This window comes from Oryctolagus cuniculus, chromosome 10 (genome assembly GCF_964237555.1).
Source record: "Oryctolagus cuniculus chromosome 10, mOryCun1.1, whole genome shotgun sequence".
Lineage (NCBI taxonomy): Eukaryota > Metazoa > Chordata > Mammalia > Lagomorpha > Leporidae > Oryctolagus > Oryctolagus cuniculus.
The window spans coordinates 68,926,328-68,938,688 of NC_091441.1; the positions used below are offsets into that span (position 1 = coordinate 68,926,328).

Genomic DNA, 12,361 nt, shown 5'->3' on the forward strand with positions numbered 1-12,361 from the left:
GCTATGAGTGTTGCAGCAGTGTTACTACAGAAGTTGTGTTTGCTGTAGTGCCTATAAACCAGATACTTTTCTCACACCTGTATTGGATCCAGAAGGTTCTCAGTTGTGATCAGAATTGTCACAAGACCAAAGTCTTTTTGATAACAATCCCAAACTAATCGCCCCTGTGCTAGAGCCACAGAAAAGAAGCACTGTTCTAAAACAGATGCTGGAAGTTGTCCCTCTTGATGGGTCTTACAGAAAGGGGAACTTAAAAAATGGGTTAGATGCAGGTGCAGGTGAGAGGGTCATTAAGGATAATTCTTCAGAAACTGACTGGGACCCCTAGGCAAACAGAGCTATCAATGAGTGGGGCTGAGCAGACCTGAGGAGAGGACTGGGTTCAGTCACTTTGAGGAGTTGAGGAAGGATTTTGCACCATGGATTACCTGGTGTCAGGGAGACACTGGATGTACGATTCTGCACTCAGAAGAGAAACTTGTTGTAGAAATGCACAGGTGAGAGCTGTCAGCTCTGGATCCTGGCGGGCACCACGCGCATGTCTGGGGTTGACAGAAGGAAGAGGACAGGGGCCGAGGATGCTGCTGCGGCAACCCAGGGAGAGCAGGGGCAGCTGCCGAAAGCGAGGTCGCCTGCGCCCCTGCGTTCCAGGCTGCCCTGGTCTCCCTGAAGACACCCCACCCCATTCTCTAGACATCGTATGTCCAGGCCAGATAGGAGGGCGGCCATCATTCACTGCGGGTAGCTTCAGGTGATGGTAACTTCTTTTAACAACCACCCTTCAGCTCATACTAACCTTGCAGCCCATGCAACCCCTCAGACTTCCCAAAAGAGCGCTGCTAAGTCAGCTGCTTCTTTTACACTCAGTGATGATCCTTCATTATTCTTGCTATTGGAATCCCCATTGTTGTATTTATTGGTTCCCCCAATAAATCCATGGAGTCTGATTTCTAACACTCACAGATGTGTGGTCATGGGCAAGTTACTTAGCACTCTGGGCTTGCCATTTCCTGACCTGTAAACTGGAGATACTGTGGGATCCATGTCGTAGGGTTGGTGAGGATGAAATGAGTTAATTCGTGGAAAGTGCTCAGAACCAACCCTGGCACGGATGTGCTTAATAAACGCTGGTGGCCATGACCATCAACATCAGGGGTTCATGTGATGATTTTTCGAACAAGCTCACCTAACTAGCACGTGGCACAATGAAAACTATGGAATAAGGGCCGGCGCCGCGGCTCACTAGGCTAATCCTCCCCTTGCGGCGCCGGCACACCAGGTTCTAGTCCGGGTCGGGGCGCCGGATTCTGTCCCGGTTGCCCCTCTTCCAGGCCAGCTCTCTGCTGTGGCCAGGGAGTGCAGTGGAGGATGGCCCAAGTGCTTGGGCCTGCACCCCATGGGAGACCAGGAGAAGCACCTGGCTCCTGGCTTCGGATCAGTGCGGTGCGCCGGCCACAGTGCACCGGCCGCGGCGGCCATTGGAGGGTGAACCAACGGCAAAAGGAAGACCTTTCTCTCTGTCTCTCTCTCTCACTGTCCACTCTGCCTGTCAAAAAAAAAAAAAGGAAAAAACAAAACAAAAAAAAACTATGGAACACAACATGGGAACGTGGACAGAACTGGTTTCAAACTGCAAGAAGAGCCAAGGACCCAAATGGGGAAGAGTAGAATAGAAGTGAGCAGAAAAGGGTGCCTGAGCCCTCTATTCCCACTTCAAACAGATTTCTTTCCTTTTATTGGTTTTGTGTATTCCATTTCTAGTAAAGTTCCATTTGAAGAGTCTTCTTTAGCTAAGAAAAAAAAAAAAGAATCCTGGCTGTGCTGCTAACTTGGGTCATGGCCTAGCCCTCAGCTAAAGTCAGATTCAGCAAAGTCTTGTTATGTAATGTGCAAGAGCACCTGCCATGTACCACTGGGGAAAAGGAATAAGCGTTTTCTGCTTCCAAGTGGTCCTATTGCAATGGGAACGTGTGCACACGGACCCCATGCCAGGCATTTGCCCTGTGCTATGGTTGGTCACCATCCAGAATACAGAAGGCTCCGTGGAGAAGGCAGCTTCGGGAGGCTAGCAGGCTCTCAAAAGGCAGAGAGACATGGACAGCAGACCCTGGTAGCAGAAGTAGTGTTCACAGAGGGAGGGATGTTGTGCCCATCCTCACAAATAATGAGCAGCGTCCATGCTACAGTCTGGTGCCACTGGCACAGGAAAGCAAGAGAAGGGAGCCAGCATGCTGCATACAGGAGTTGAGCCTCCATGCCAAGGCTCTGGAGCAAGAGTGACGTCATCAGAGCTGTGTTTTGAGAAGATGCGTGTGGCACCAGCACCCCTTGTAATGCACTGTGCTGGACCGATTGGCAAGCTGTCAGAGGAAGCCCGAGGGATGCTGACACTCTGGGCTAGAAGGTCTCTGAACAGAATTGGCTCTCAGCATTCATTTTCAGCCTAGCTTCTAAGGGCAGATTGGGCCTTCTTATATTGTGTTACTTCTTTTTTGGAGGAATCTTTCTAAAGAGAAGAATTACAGCTCACACTGCTGCTGTGGGAGAGCATGCCTCTTTAAAGGGCATAACACACAGTGAGAGTTTCAGTGTTCGCCCGTGTGTGTGGGTCCCAGCACCTCGACATTCTCTGCCTGCAGAATTGAATGACAGCTCAGCCTGTCAAATTCGAGTGTGAGTGAAGTTCCTTGGATATTTATAAAACATCAAAAAGATAGAATCATGTCAGCAGAAGATAGGACTTTTTATTATTAAGTCACAATTCGATTTCTGGAGAGTTGCTGGCAACTCATCTGCGAGCTGAAAAGCCACGGTTTCAGCTTGGTGGTGCCACGAGGTTGTTCTCTCACCACTGCAATACCTGCAGCGGAAGTTGTAGTCCCAAGTTTGAGAGGCGAGCCAACATACAGCTTTAGTTTTTTAGTTTTATGATATATTAACTATCCATGATTTCAGGTTCCCCTGAGGAAATGGACGTTAGTCGTGCAAGTAAAGCAAGCCCTAGTCTCGATTGGTAATTGACGTTCTGCTGGGTTTTAGCACCCTGGCCAGATAACCCTCGTTAAGCCTGCCAAATTGAGAGCTTGGATATTTTTCACGTGCAGCTCTCGGCCAGCCTAACTACGTCAGTATAAATAATCCTAAGAAAGTGCGTGTGCACACTAGTTTTATGAATTTGATAAACATGTTTAAAAGCCTGGTGGGTCGCAGCGCAGAAAGTCTGCCTGGACCGCTAACGGATGGCGTCCAGCGCGGACGCTGCCAAGTGCAGGTTGGCCGGCTGGAACCCCGCCTCCGTCGGAGATACCCGGAGCCGTCCGTCAAATATGCCCCGCCCCCCGGACGTCCCTAGCGCCGTCCTCCGTCACGCAGGGCCCACCCCTAGCGTCATCCGACCCGCAGGCCCCGCCCCTGGCGCCGTGCTCTGACGTCACCGTCTGCGCCGCGCACAGAAGAAACAGGAAGTGGGACCAAAACAAAGGAGCGGCGGCCGGGAGCGGACCTACCTCATAGCCTCTCGGTTCCGCACCCGGCCCTGGCCGCCGATCCTAAGGAGCGGTCTGACCATGTCCAACATGGAGAAACACCTGTTCAACCTAAAGTTTGCGGCCAAAGAACTGAGCAGGAGTGCCAAAAAATGCGATAAGGAGGAAAAGGCCGAAAAGGCCAAAATTAAAAAGGCCATTCAGAAGGGCAACATGGAAGTTGCGAGGATACACGCCGAAAATGCCATCCGCCAGAAGAACCAGGCGGTGAATTTCTTGAGAATGAGTGCGCGGGTGGATGCGGTGGCTGCCAGAGTCCAGTCGGCGGTGACGATGGGCAAGGTGACCAAGTCGATGGCCGGTGTGGTTAAGTCGATGGATGCGACATTGAAGACCATGAATCTGGAGAAGATCTCCGCCCTGATGGACAAATTCGAGCACCAGTTTGAGACGCTGGACGTCCAGACGCAGCAAATGGAAGACACGATGAGCAGCACGACGACGCTGACCACTCCCCAGAACCAAGTGGATATGCTACTCCAGGAAATGGCAGACGAGGCCGGTCTCGACCTCAACATGGAGCTGCCGCAGGGGCAGACGGGCTCTGTGGGCACGAGCGTGGCGTCGGCCGAGCAGGATGAACTGTCCCAGAGACTGGCCCGCCTTCGGGATCAAGTGTGAGGGCAGACCCGCTCCGAGGTTTCCTGGCTGTGGCCGCCGAGGGATACTCCACCCTGGAAACTCACCGTGCCAGAATGCTGACTTGCCCTTCTCCCTTTGGGTTTACAGCCCTCTCCGGATGTAATAAGAAAGTCCAGTCTTTTCGCAACTCTTAACTGGATTGCAAATTTCTGTATAGCTTGTGATGATGTGTATTTTTATAGCTGCCTTTTAACAACTAGTTAATTTGGTGTATATGGGTCTTTCTCGAAAATTTGGTCAGAGCTCTAGTTTCTGTGTGTTCAGTTTTCCACCCGTAATTATCAAACTGTAATTTAACTTAGTATGATTGACAATACCTGGAATGAGAGACAGCGTGTAAAAATTAGAGGGGAAATGATTAGTTTGGTTACGTGGCTATAACCCCCTCATTCAGTAATTGAATGGACAGTACTGTTTCTGTATGTCCTATTTATTTTTCCCCATCAAGAAACACTGCAATTGATCTGTTCTCATAACTTTTACTAAAATTATCTTAGGACTTCCGTGCATAATGCGTTCTGTTCACATTCTATAAATTTTTCATGTGCTAATTGTATAGCTTGAAAAATACCACAAAACTTCATTTGTTATCAGGAAAAATTTAATTTCATTTATATTTTCTGTTTACTACGGAGGGTTTTTTAAAAGACAGAAGGTTTAACACTGGATAGTTTGTTTCAAGCAAACCTAACCCGTTTCTAGTTGTTTTTCCCATTTCAAACTTTAGACTTATTACAAAGTGTGTTAATTAGCATGGCAGTCATATGACTCACTTCAGCATTGCCAAAGAACTGTTGATTGCTTTGGGGAAACCCTTGGGACTGTGTGTATTTAGGTTTTGTTTTGACTTTAATAACCAAAAGTAGAAATAAAATTAGAACTGCATTTTAAGTTCTAATTATTTGCATTTATTATTTTGTCTTAAAGCAACAACTCTTTAGGAGCCTTGATAATATAATTTGGAATGTTTTATCTAGCCATTCAGATCTTAAATATAAATGTAGCCAGCTGGAAGTCTGGGAAGAAGGAAGGGGGTAGAATTGGAAGGGCAAAGATGGGCTAGAACCCAGCTGTACCTGCTTTCTGTCATCCCAGGAATGTCGTGTGTGTTCTCTGGCTGAAGTACGAGGCACGTAGCCCCTACTTTCTCATAGCCTCAAAACATGGACAATAGCAACTTGCTTTTGCCTTGGCGAGAATCCTTTATATTAACCTAAGCTCAGTTCAGTTCCCCCTTTTCTTCACTGGAAGATTTCTCCATAAGAGAATGCCACTCTTGCAGAAAGTAATTATAGGGATTCTTCATGTTCCCTGCAAGATTCATAATCAGGTGTGTGCACCATTGTAACATGTTTTCCAGTGTGCCTGAGTGTTTAGGAAAATAAAAAGTAACGTGTGCTGAGGAGGACCGACCTCTTGTGTGTGAGTTGTGTGATCTCTGCCTGGATGTTGTTCCGAAGTCTGCTTGAAGGGCCACCTGTTGATTGTGTGATTAGCATCTGCTCCACAAAGGCCCTGTAGAAGACTGGTGCGTCTGTCCACCCGCAGGGCCATGTGACAGTACAGCAGGAGCCTTGACCCCTCTCTAGACTGAAAGAATTCATTACAGCCTCAAAGATAGCTTAGTGGGGAATCCTTTGGTAAATTTAAGTCCCTTTTATAATGCAGATATTCCCGACAAAATATATATATTTTGTGAGATTAAGCAATGCTTGTATATGCTTGAACTTTCTTAAAATGTTCACTTCATACTATATGAATGTACATTTTTACGAATCATAAATATTATTTTCAAAAGCATTACAGGCCCATGAATTATTTCCTCACTTTTGGAGTTGATAAAACCCTGAAATGTAAATCATAAATTTATCAAATAAATAATTTTAAACCTTATGTTATTGCATATGAGTGTGCATCCTATTTAAAGGGCTATTTAAGTATTCAGAGAAAGATTTAGTTTGGAAAACTTTGTGTTTTTCCAGACTGGCTCCCAATCTTACTCCCAGAATTTGTGTTTGGTTTGCATGGGATTTTCGTGCCTATTCCTTGGAACCATGTCTGTTACATCCTAACCCTAATTGTTTCTTCATGACAGGAGTCTTACTGAAACTCCTCAAGGCCAAAGCATATGAAAGGTTCCAACTCTTAACGTTACCAGGAAATAGTGCTATTTTCCATGTAACTGCTAGTACTACTTTTAGTCATTTATCTTTTATTTTTCTACCCTCAAATGCACAATGTCTAATGTGAATATAGAATTAATGGGGAATACTACAGCGGGGTGGTATACAAATTTAACTCCTTCACTTTCAGTTTATTCCAGTTCAGGAACCCACATGACCTCCGCTCTTTTTCTTCCTGAAGGAGTATCAGTTTACCTGTGTCTCCTTTAAACTCAGACACTTAGCCTACCTTGCTGCCTTTGATTTGGAAAGGACCCCTAAAGTAAGCACTAGCAACTGGTATGGAGGTCAGCCGGCCAATCCCACGGTGAAGTGAGGATTTTGTGTGCAATACACACAGTACCCACTTGGGGGCAGTTCTGCAGCCAAGATTCAAAACTCAGGGTCTTTGGTACAACCAGCAAAAGGCTAGTGACCAAAAAAAAAAAAAAAAAAAATGAACAGGCTCTTGTAATTTTGTTTTTTAAATCAGCTGGCTGGAATTAAGCAAAATGCCTGCCTCGTGTTCCCGGCTGTGTTTTCTGCAACCATACTGTTAAGTTCCATAGGGAGGCCGATCGGTGTCTGCCTTGGTCTGGGCTCCTGGGCCTGGTACAGCACACAGTGGGCTGCTGGCAGTGTCTCCAGGACAGAGGCATCCTTGCCAGGGTGCTCTTGCTCAGGTGGTGCCCAGAACTCTGTGATGACAGCGGACGCAGGAAGGTGAAACCTGGGCTGAGCTGACCAGAGCCCCGAGGATGGACCCCTCACAGCATTCGTCCAGTGTTTCCCCCTGAGTGTGTACAGTCTCTCTCAGCTGAGTGGTGTGAGGATAATCAGCTCCACAGTGTTTACTCAGAATGAAAACAGTAAAGATTTAAACCAGGATGTGTCAGGTGCCGGCTATGTGGGGCTTCTTTCTAGAAATAAAGAACATGTTTTGCCCTTAAATGACATTCAGTACAGTTAGGTAGACAACATGTACACACACACACAAAATGGATATGGGTGCGTTTTGTTGTAAAAGTTCATCAAATGAACACTGTAATGCACTGGACACGTTATTGTATTTTACACCTCATCTTTTAAGAAGGGGCTGAATCACAGTATCAGGCAGCTCGCAGCACTGAGCACATCAGGAACCGGTACAGGGACAAAGGAACAGCGTGTCCACGGGAGGTAGCCGTGGCTTCTAGGAGCAGGCGGGGTACAATCTTGAGTTTCAGAGGGAAGCCTCAGGGTCTGAGAAGTGCAGACTGGGCAGGAGTGGGGGAGTTCGACGACGTAAGAGGGGAATGGAGAGACTGGACAGCCGGCAAAGAGCATGGAAGCCAGGTGGAAAGGGTGAACTTCCCCTGAGGAGGGAGGCAGGTGCAGCAGTCATCAGAAATGGTTGTCCACGTGGCCCAATCAGAGCACAGAGCAAGGCGTCCGGGGAAGGAGTTTGGGACTGGTCTGGGGATCTCATCCAGCCACAGACGCTGAGGCAGGGCCTGCAGCCAACGCCGCTCCTGCTGGTCTGAGAAGCCTCTTCTCGAAGCGGAGATCTTAACCCTGCCACACATTAGAACCACCTGGTAAAAGGCGGCTGCAAAAAGTTCATGGAAAATGAAGAGATAGGTTCATTTTGACACTAGCAAAATTTGAAATCCATGCATTCAAAAAACTCATGAAAAATGCATATTCTGAAAAAAAATGCCTGTATTTCAACATTTGCACCAAAATGAACTTATTGCTTTTTTTTTTTCTTTTTTGAGAGGCAGAGTTAGAGAGGGGGAGACGGGGGTGGGGGAGAGAGAGAGATTCCATCTGCTGGTTCCCTCCCCAAATGGCTGCAGTGGCCACTGCTGGGCCAGGCCAAAGCCAGGAGCCTGGAGCTTCTTCTGGGTCTCCCACGTGGGTAGCAGGGGCACCAGTGTTTGGGCCATCCTCCACTGCTTTCCCAGGCCATCAGCAGGGATCTGGATCAGAAGTGCAGCAGCCAGGACTCCAGCCAGCATCCATATGGGATGCCGGCATTGCAGGCAGTGGTTTTACCTGCTACACCACAGCACGGGCCCGAACTTATCTTTTTTTTTTTTTTTTTTTTTATTTTTTTATTTATTTATTTTTTTTTTTTTTGACAGGCAGAGTGGACAGTGAGAGAGAGAGACAGAGAGAAAGGTCTTCCTTTGCCGTTGGTTCACCCTCCAATGGCCGCCGCGGATGGCGCGCTGCAGCTGGCGCACCGCGCTGATCCGATGGCAGGAGCCAGGAGCCAGGTGCTTTTCCTGGTCTCCCATGGGGTGCAGGGCCCAAGCACCTGGGCCATCCTCCACTGCACTCCCTGGCCACAGCAGAGGGCTGGCCTGGAAGAGGGGCAACCGGGACAGAATCCGGTGCCCCGACCGGGACTAGAACCCGGTGTGCCGGCGCCGCTAGGCGGAGGATTAGCCTAGTGAGCCACGGCGCCGGCCCCGAACTTATCTTTTAACTCTGTTTCCACATACTCTTTGAAGTATTCATACGCTTTATCACTACTTGGGTGATATTTGTCTCCACCAATATTTTTATATCGTGTAGATGAGTATCATGAATTAAATTTCAACAACACAGTAAGAAAAACTTTTTACTCGCCTTGACAGAATTCTAACTTGCCACGTATTTTCACCATAGAAATCAAGTATATCTCAATTAAATGTAGTTGGTGCTTTTCCTCACATCCAGGAGTGTGAGTATAGAGGCCTTTAGCAGAATTGTTTTCATCTTTAACTGACTTTCCTTGTGCCCTCTTCATAGCCTATTCCCTGGTCATAAGAATTCTGTGACTTTGGATTATTTTAGTAGGGAAAAAGACAACAAATGGGATTAAAAAAACATGAACGGCATGGTTTTGGGTTTGTTTTATCAATGCCAAGCAGAAGAGGGATCTAAATGATGAGAATAAAAACATTTCTTCAGGGCAGGAGTGGTAACACAGCTGGCTGAGCCACCACTTGGGATGGCTGCATCTCATGTCAGTGCCTGCTTCAAGTCCCGCCTCTCCTGCCTCCGCTTCCAACCCAACTCCCTGGGATGGCAGTAGATGTGTCTGGGAGGCAATAGATGATGGCCAAGTACTCGGTTCCTGCCACCCCGTAGGAGACCTGGATGGAATTCCTGGCCCCTGGCTTCAGCCTGGCCCAGCCCTAGGTGTTTGGGGCATTTAGGGAGTGAACCAGCAGATGAAAGATTTATCTTTTTCTCTCCCTCTCTCTCTCTCTCTCTCTCCCTCAGCCTTTCATATACATTTTTAGAAAGAATATCTACAAATATGAACATCCCCAGCTATGACAGGAAATAATGGGAAAATCAGAATAAAAATTGTTTCTGGCTACTGTAATTTGTTGCATCCATAATGCGAGGGGTTTGTTACCACTGTAGTTTGGTGTTGCTGGGAATTCTTAGCTCTGCTTAATTTTTCTGCTTAGCCTGCAGGGGCATATTTAAGGAGACTGCATTTAACCTTGAAACTGTAGTCATATGGAAAATTCTGGAAGACTTTTAAAATTCATCTCTAGATATGCAATCTTAGGAGCTTCAGTTTGAAGAAGCACTTTTACGACATGCTTGGAAATATGCCAGTTGAACAAAGATCAAGGTGGAAGACTGGCAGAAGTCTACTGCTGTATTCTGTTTTTTTGTTTTTGTTTTTGTTTTTTTTTTTTTAATTTGAAAGGTGGATAGACAGAGCTCCCATCTGTTTGTTCACAATGGCTAAGACTAGGCCAAGCGAAAGCCAGGAGCCCAGAACTCAAGCCAAGTGCCCCATGAAGGTAGCAGGAACCCAGGTACTTGGTCCTAGGAGGTCTACACCAGCAAGAAGCCAGAATTGGAAGCTAGAACTGGGACCAAAGCCCAGGCACTCCAGTATGGGACACTAGTATCCCAACCACCAGGCCCAACACCCACCCTGCCACCACCTACCTTCTTTATTCCATAATGTCTTTAAAGAACTGGGGCGGGGATTGGTGTGGCACTTTCACATTCAAGGGTGAATTTTCACATTTTATTCGCATGGCGCAAACCTGAACTCCACAAACTCAGTATATACAGCACCAGCAGCCATTCCAAACGCACTCTTGGAAATGCTCCATGAGGCCTCCCAGAGTGTCCCAGAGGCTGGGAAGCAAGGGTCACAATCTGCATGACAGCCATCCTGGAGATTAGGGGTGGGGAGAGGCTGCCACCTCTCCTTTGTCATCACAGCTCAGAGTCACTTCTCTTTGATAGCCTGCAAAAAGAGACTCCCACCAGTTCTTTTGGAAGGCAGCCTTTAATCAAGCACTTCAGAAGTATTTTTTGTTAACCATCCCTCATTTTTTCCAACCTAAACTAGTTATTACCATATGAATAACTTCGCCCACCTACCTCTACCCTATGTGCATCCAAGTTTAAATTGGTTACTTCCTAAATTCTAACTATAGCCCCAGGCTTCATTGTCAGTTATTAGTTCCCTCCGGCCCTGCTCATCACGGCTGACTTGTTTCTGTCCCACACGCTCAGTACTCTCGTCTCCTGTCCAGAGGATGGACCATCTCTGAATCAAATTGCTGCAGTACACGTGGCACAGGGGACGTGCTTTCTCGCCCCTGGAAACCAGCCTGTGGGCCCAGCCAGACTGCAGCTGCCTTGTCGCTGCTGCAGAAGCCTCTCTGTCTTCATCAGAGACTCCTTCCCCATGAGCTGCTCAGGAACCGTCTGTCCTGCCCTGGAGCTCTCCACTCCACCAAATTCTGAGCCCCCAGCCACCCTGGAGGTTCCAAACAGAGCCTAGCTGCAAGGACGGGGCCCCGCCCTCCCTCCAGCTTCCCAGATGTCCCTTCCTGGGGCATTTCTAGCACTGCTGCTGCTGCTCCTTGGAGCCAGCTCCACACTCCTTCTTCATTCAGGTAGGGACACTGGCACCTGCCAAGGTTTCCAGTGCCTCTTCCAAAGAGATCACCAGCAGATCGGGGGTTGGGGGGAGTGGTCCTCGGGCTTCTCCGCGGCCCGTTCACATGACGGACAGAGCAGTCGCCGACACAGGCATGCATAGCCTTCCCACCTCGGAAATGACCGCAGCCCTGCCTGGTGAGGCCACCACCGCTTCCTGTCCCCTGAAAAACCATCGCTCACACTGCGGATCCATGCCTGACCAGTTCCGCTTGTGGTTCACCTGCCGTGGGGGCGGCTCTCGATGCAGCCCTGAGGCAGGTTTTGTGCCAAAGCAATGGTATGGGGATGGAAGCCGCGGGAATGCCACGCCCCTCACTGGACCCTCCTCGAAGGCTGTCTTTAGCCTCCCAAAAGGAAAGAGTTCATCTGGGACTTGGGCCCAGCGCTTCATTAAATGGCCGCCTTTGCTCCTGTAGAGGAGGAAGGGAGCTTCCTCCACTGTCTTGGAATCTGTGGAATGAGAGGCCCAGGACAGGTCACTAAGAAAAAGCACTCAGCTTGCACTTCCTAGTTCTTTGGGAGCCTTTGTAAGAAAAATGGAAACCAGAGCAGCATCCAGGCCTCAGAGCTGTGTACCTTTCTAATAACAAGGGTGAACTGTGGAAGAGGAAGAGTGGGGTAGAATCGGCGAAGCTTCTAGGGGCAGGACCGGGGCGGGGCAGTGATGAGGCAGTGTGTGTGTGGGGGGGGGGGGAGCAGGTGCACTGTTTAAGGAGACTTTAAACAGGTCCCTTTGGTGATAAGAACTCACTCTGTCCAAGTACTTGGGGACACCTGCAAAGGCATCAGCTCACAAGGACTGGCAGGTGAGGCAGCAGATGCGGGGTGGATACTCTGAGTCCCTCCACCTCTCCCATATGCCTGCTGAAGTGTTGCAGGAACCTGGAGATTCCGGGGGCACCCCCTCTGCTGTGCAGAAGGCCCGCAGGCCCAGGGCTAGGGGAGCGCACGGCTGCCTTCAGTCCCATGCGTAGGCAGGGTGGGTGGTCGGCTGCATCCCCCATCCCTGGTCTGTTCACACCAGCTGCCTGCACCCCTGGCTGTCTCCTCTTCTGT

At 48.6% G+C, this 12,361-nt stretch overlaps 2 protein-coding genes across 7 annotated transcripts in view; both read left to right on the plus strand.

The window, feature by feature from the left end:
- Positions 1 to 12,361, plus strand: part of GNAL (G protein subunit alpha L) — a 191,814-nt gene that overhangs the window by 156,713 nt on the left and 22,740 nt on the right. The window lies entirely within an intron of this gene.
- CHMP1B (charged multivesicular body protein 1B) lies at positions 2,929 to 6,080 on the plus strand. The gene has a single exon (XM_008261022.4). The coding sequence runs from the start codon at positions 3,567 to 3,569 to the stop codon at positions 4,164 to 4,166; it is 600 nt and encodes a 199-aa protein (XP_008259244.1). The 5' UTR covers positions 2,929 to 3,566; the 3' UTR covers positions 4,167 to 6,080.

Bases quoted from the DNA above. Each gene is read 5' to 3' on its own strand.
- CHMP1B (XM_008261022.4), top strand. From the start codon at position 3,567: ATGTCCAACATGGAGAAACACCTGTTCAACCTAAAGTTTGCGGCCAAA.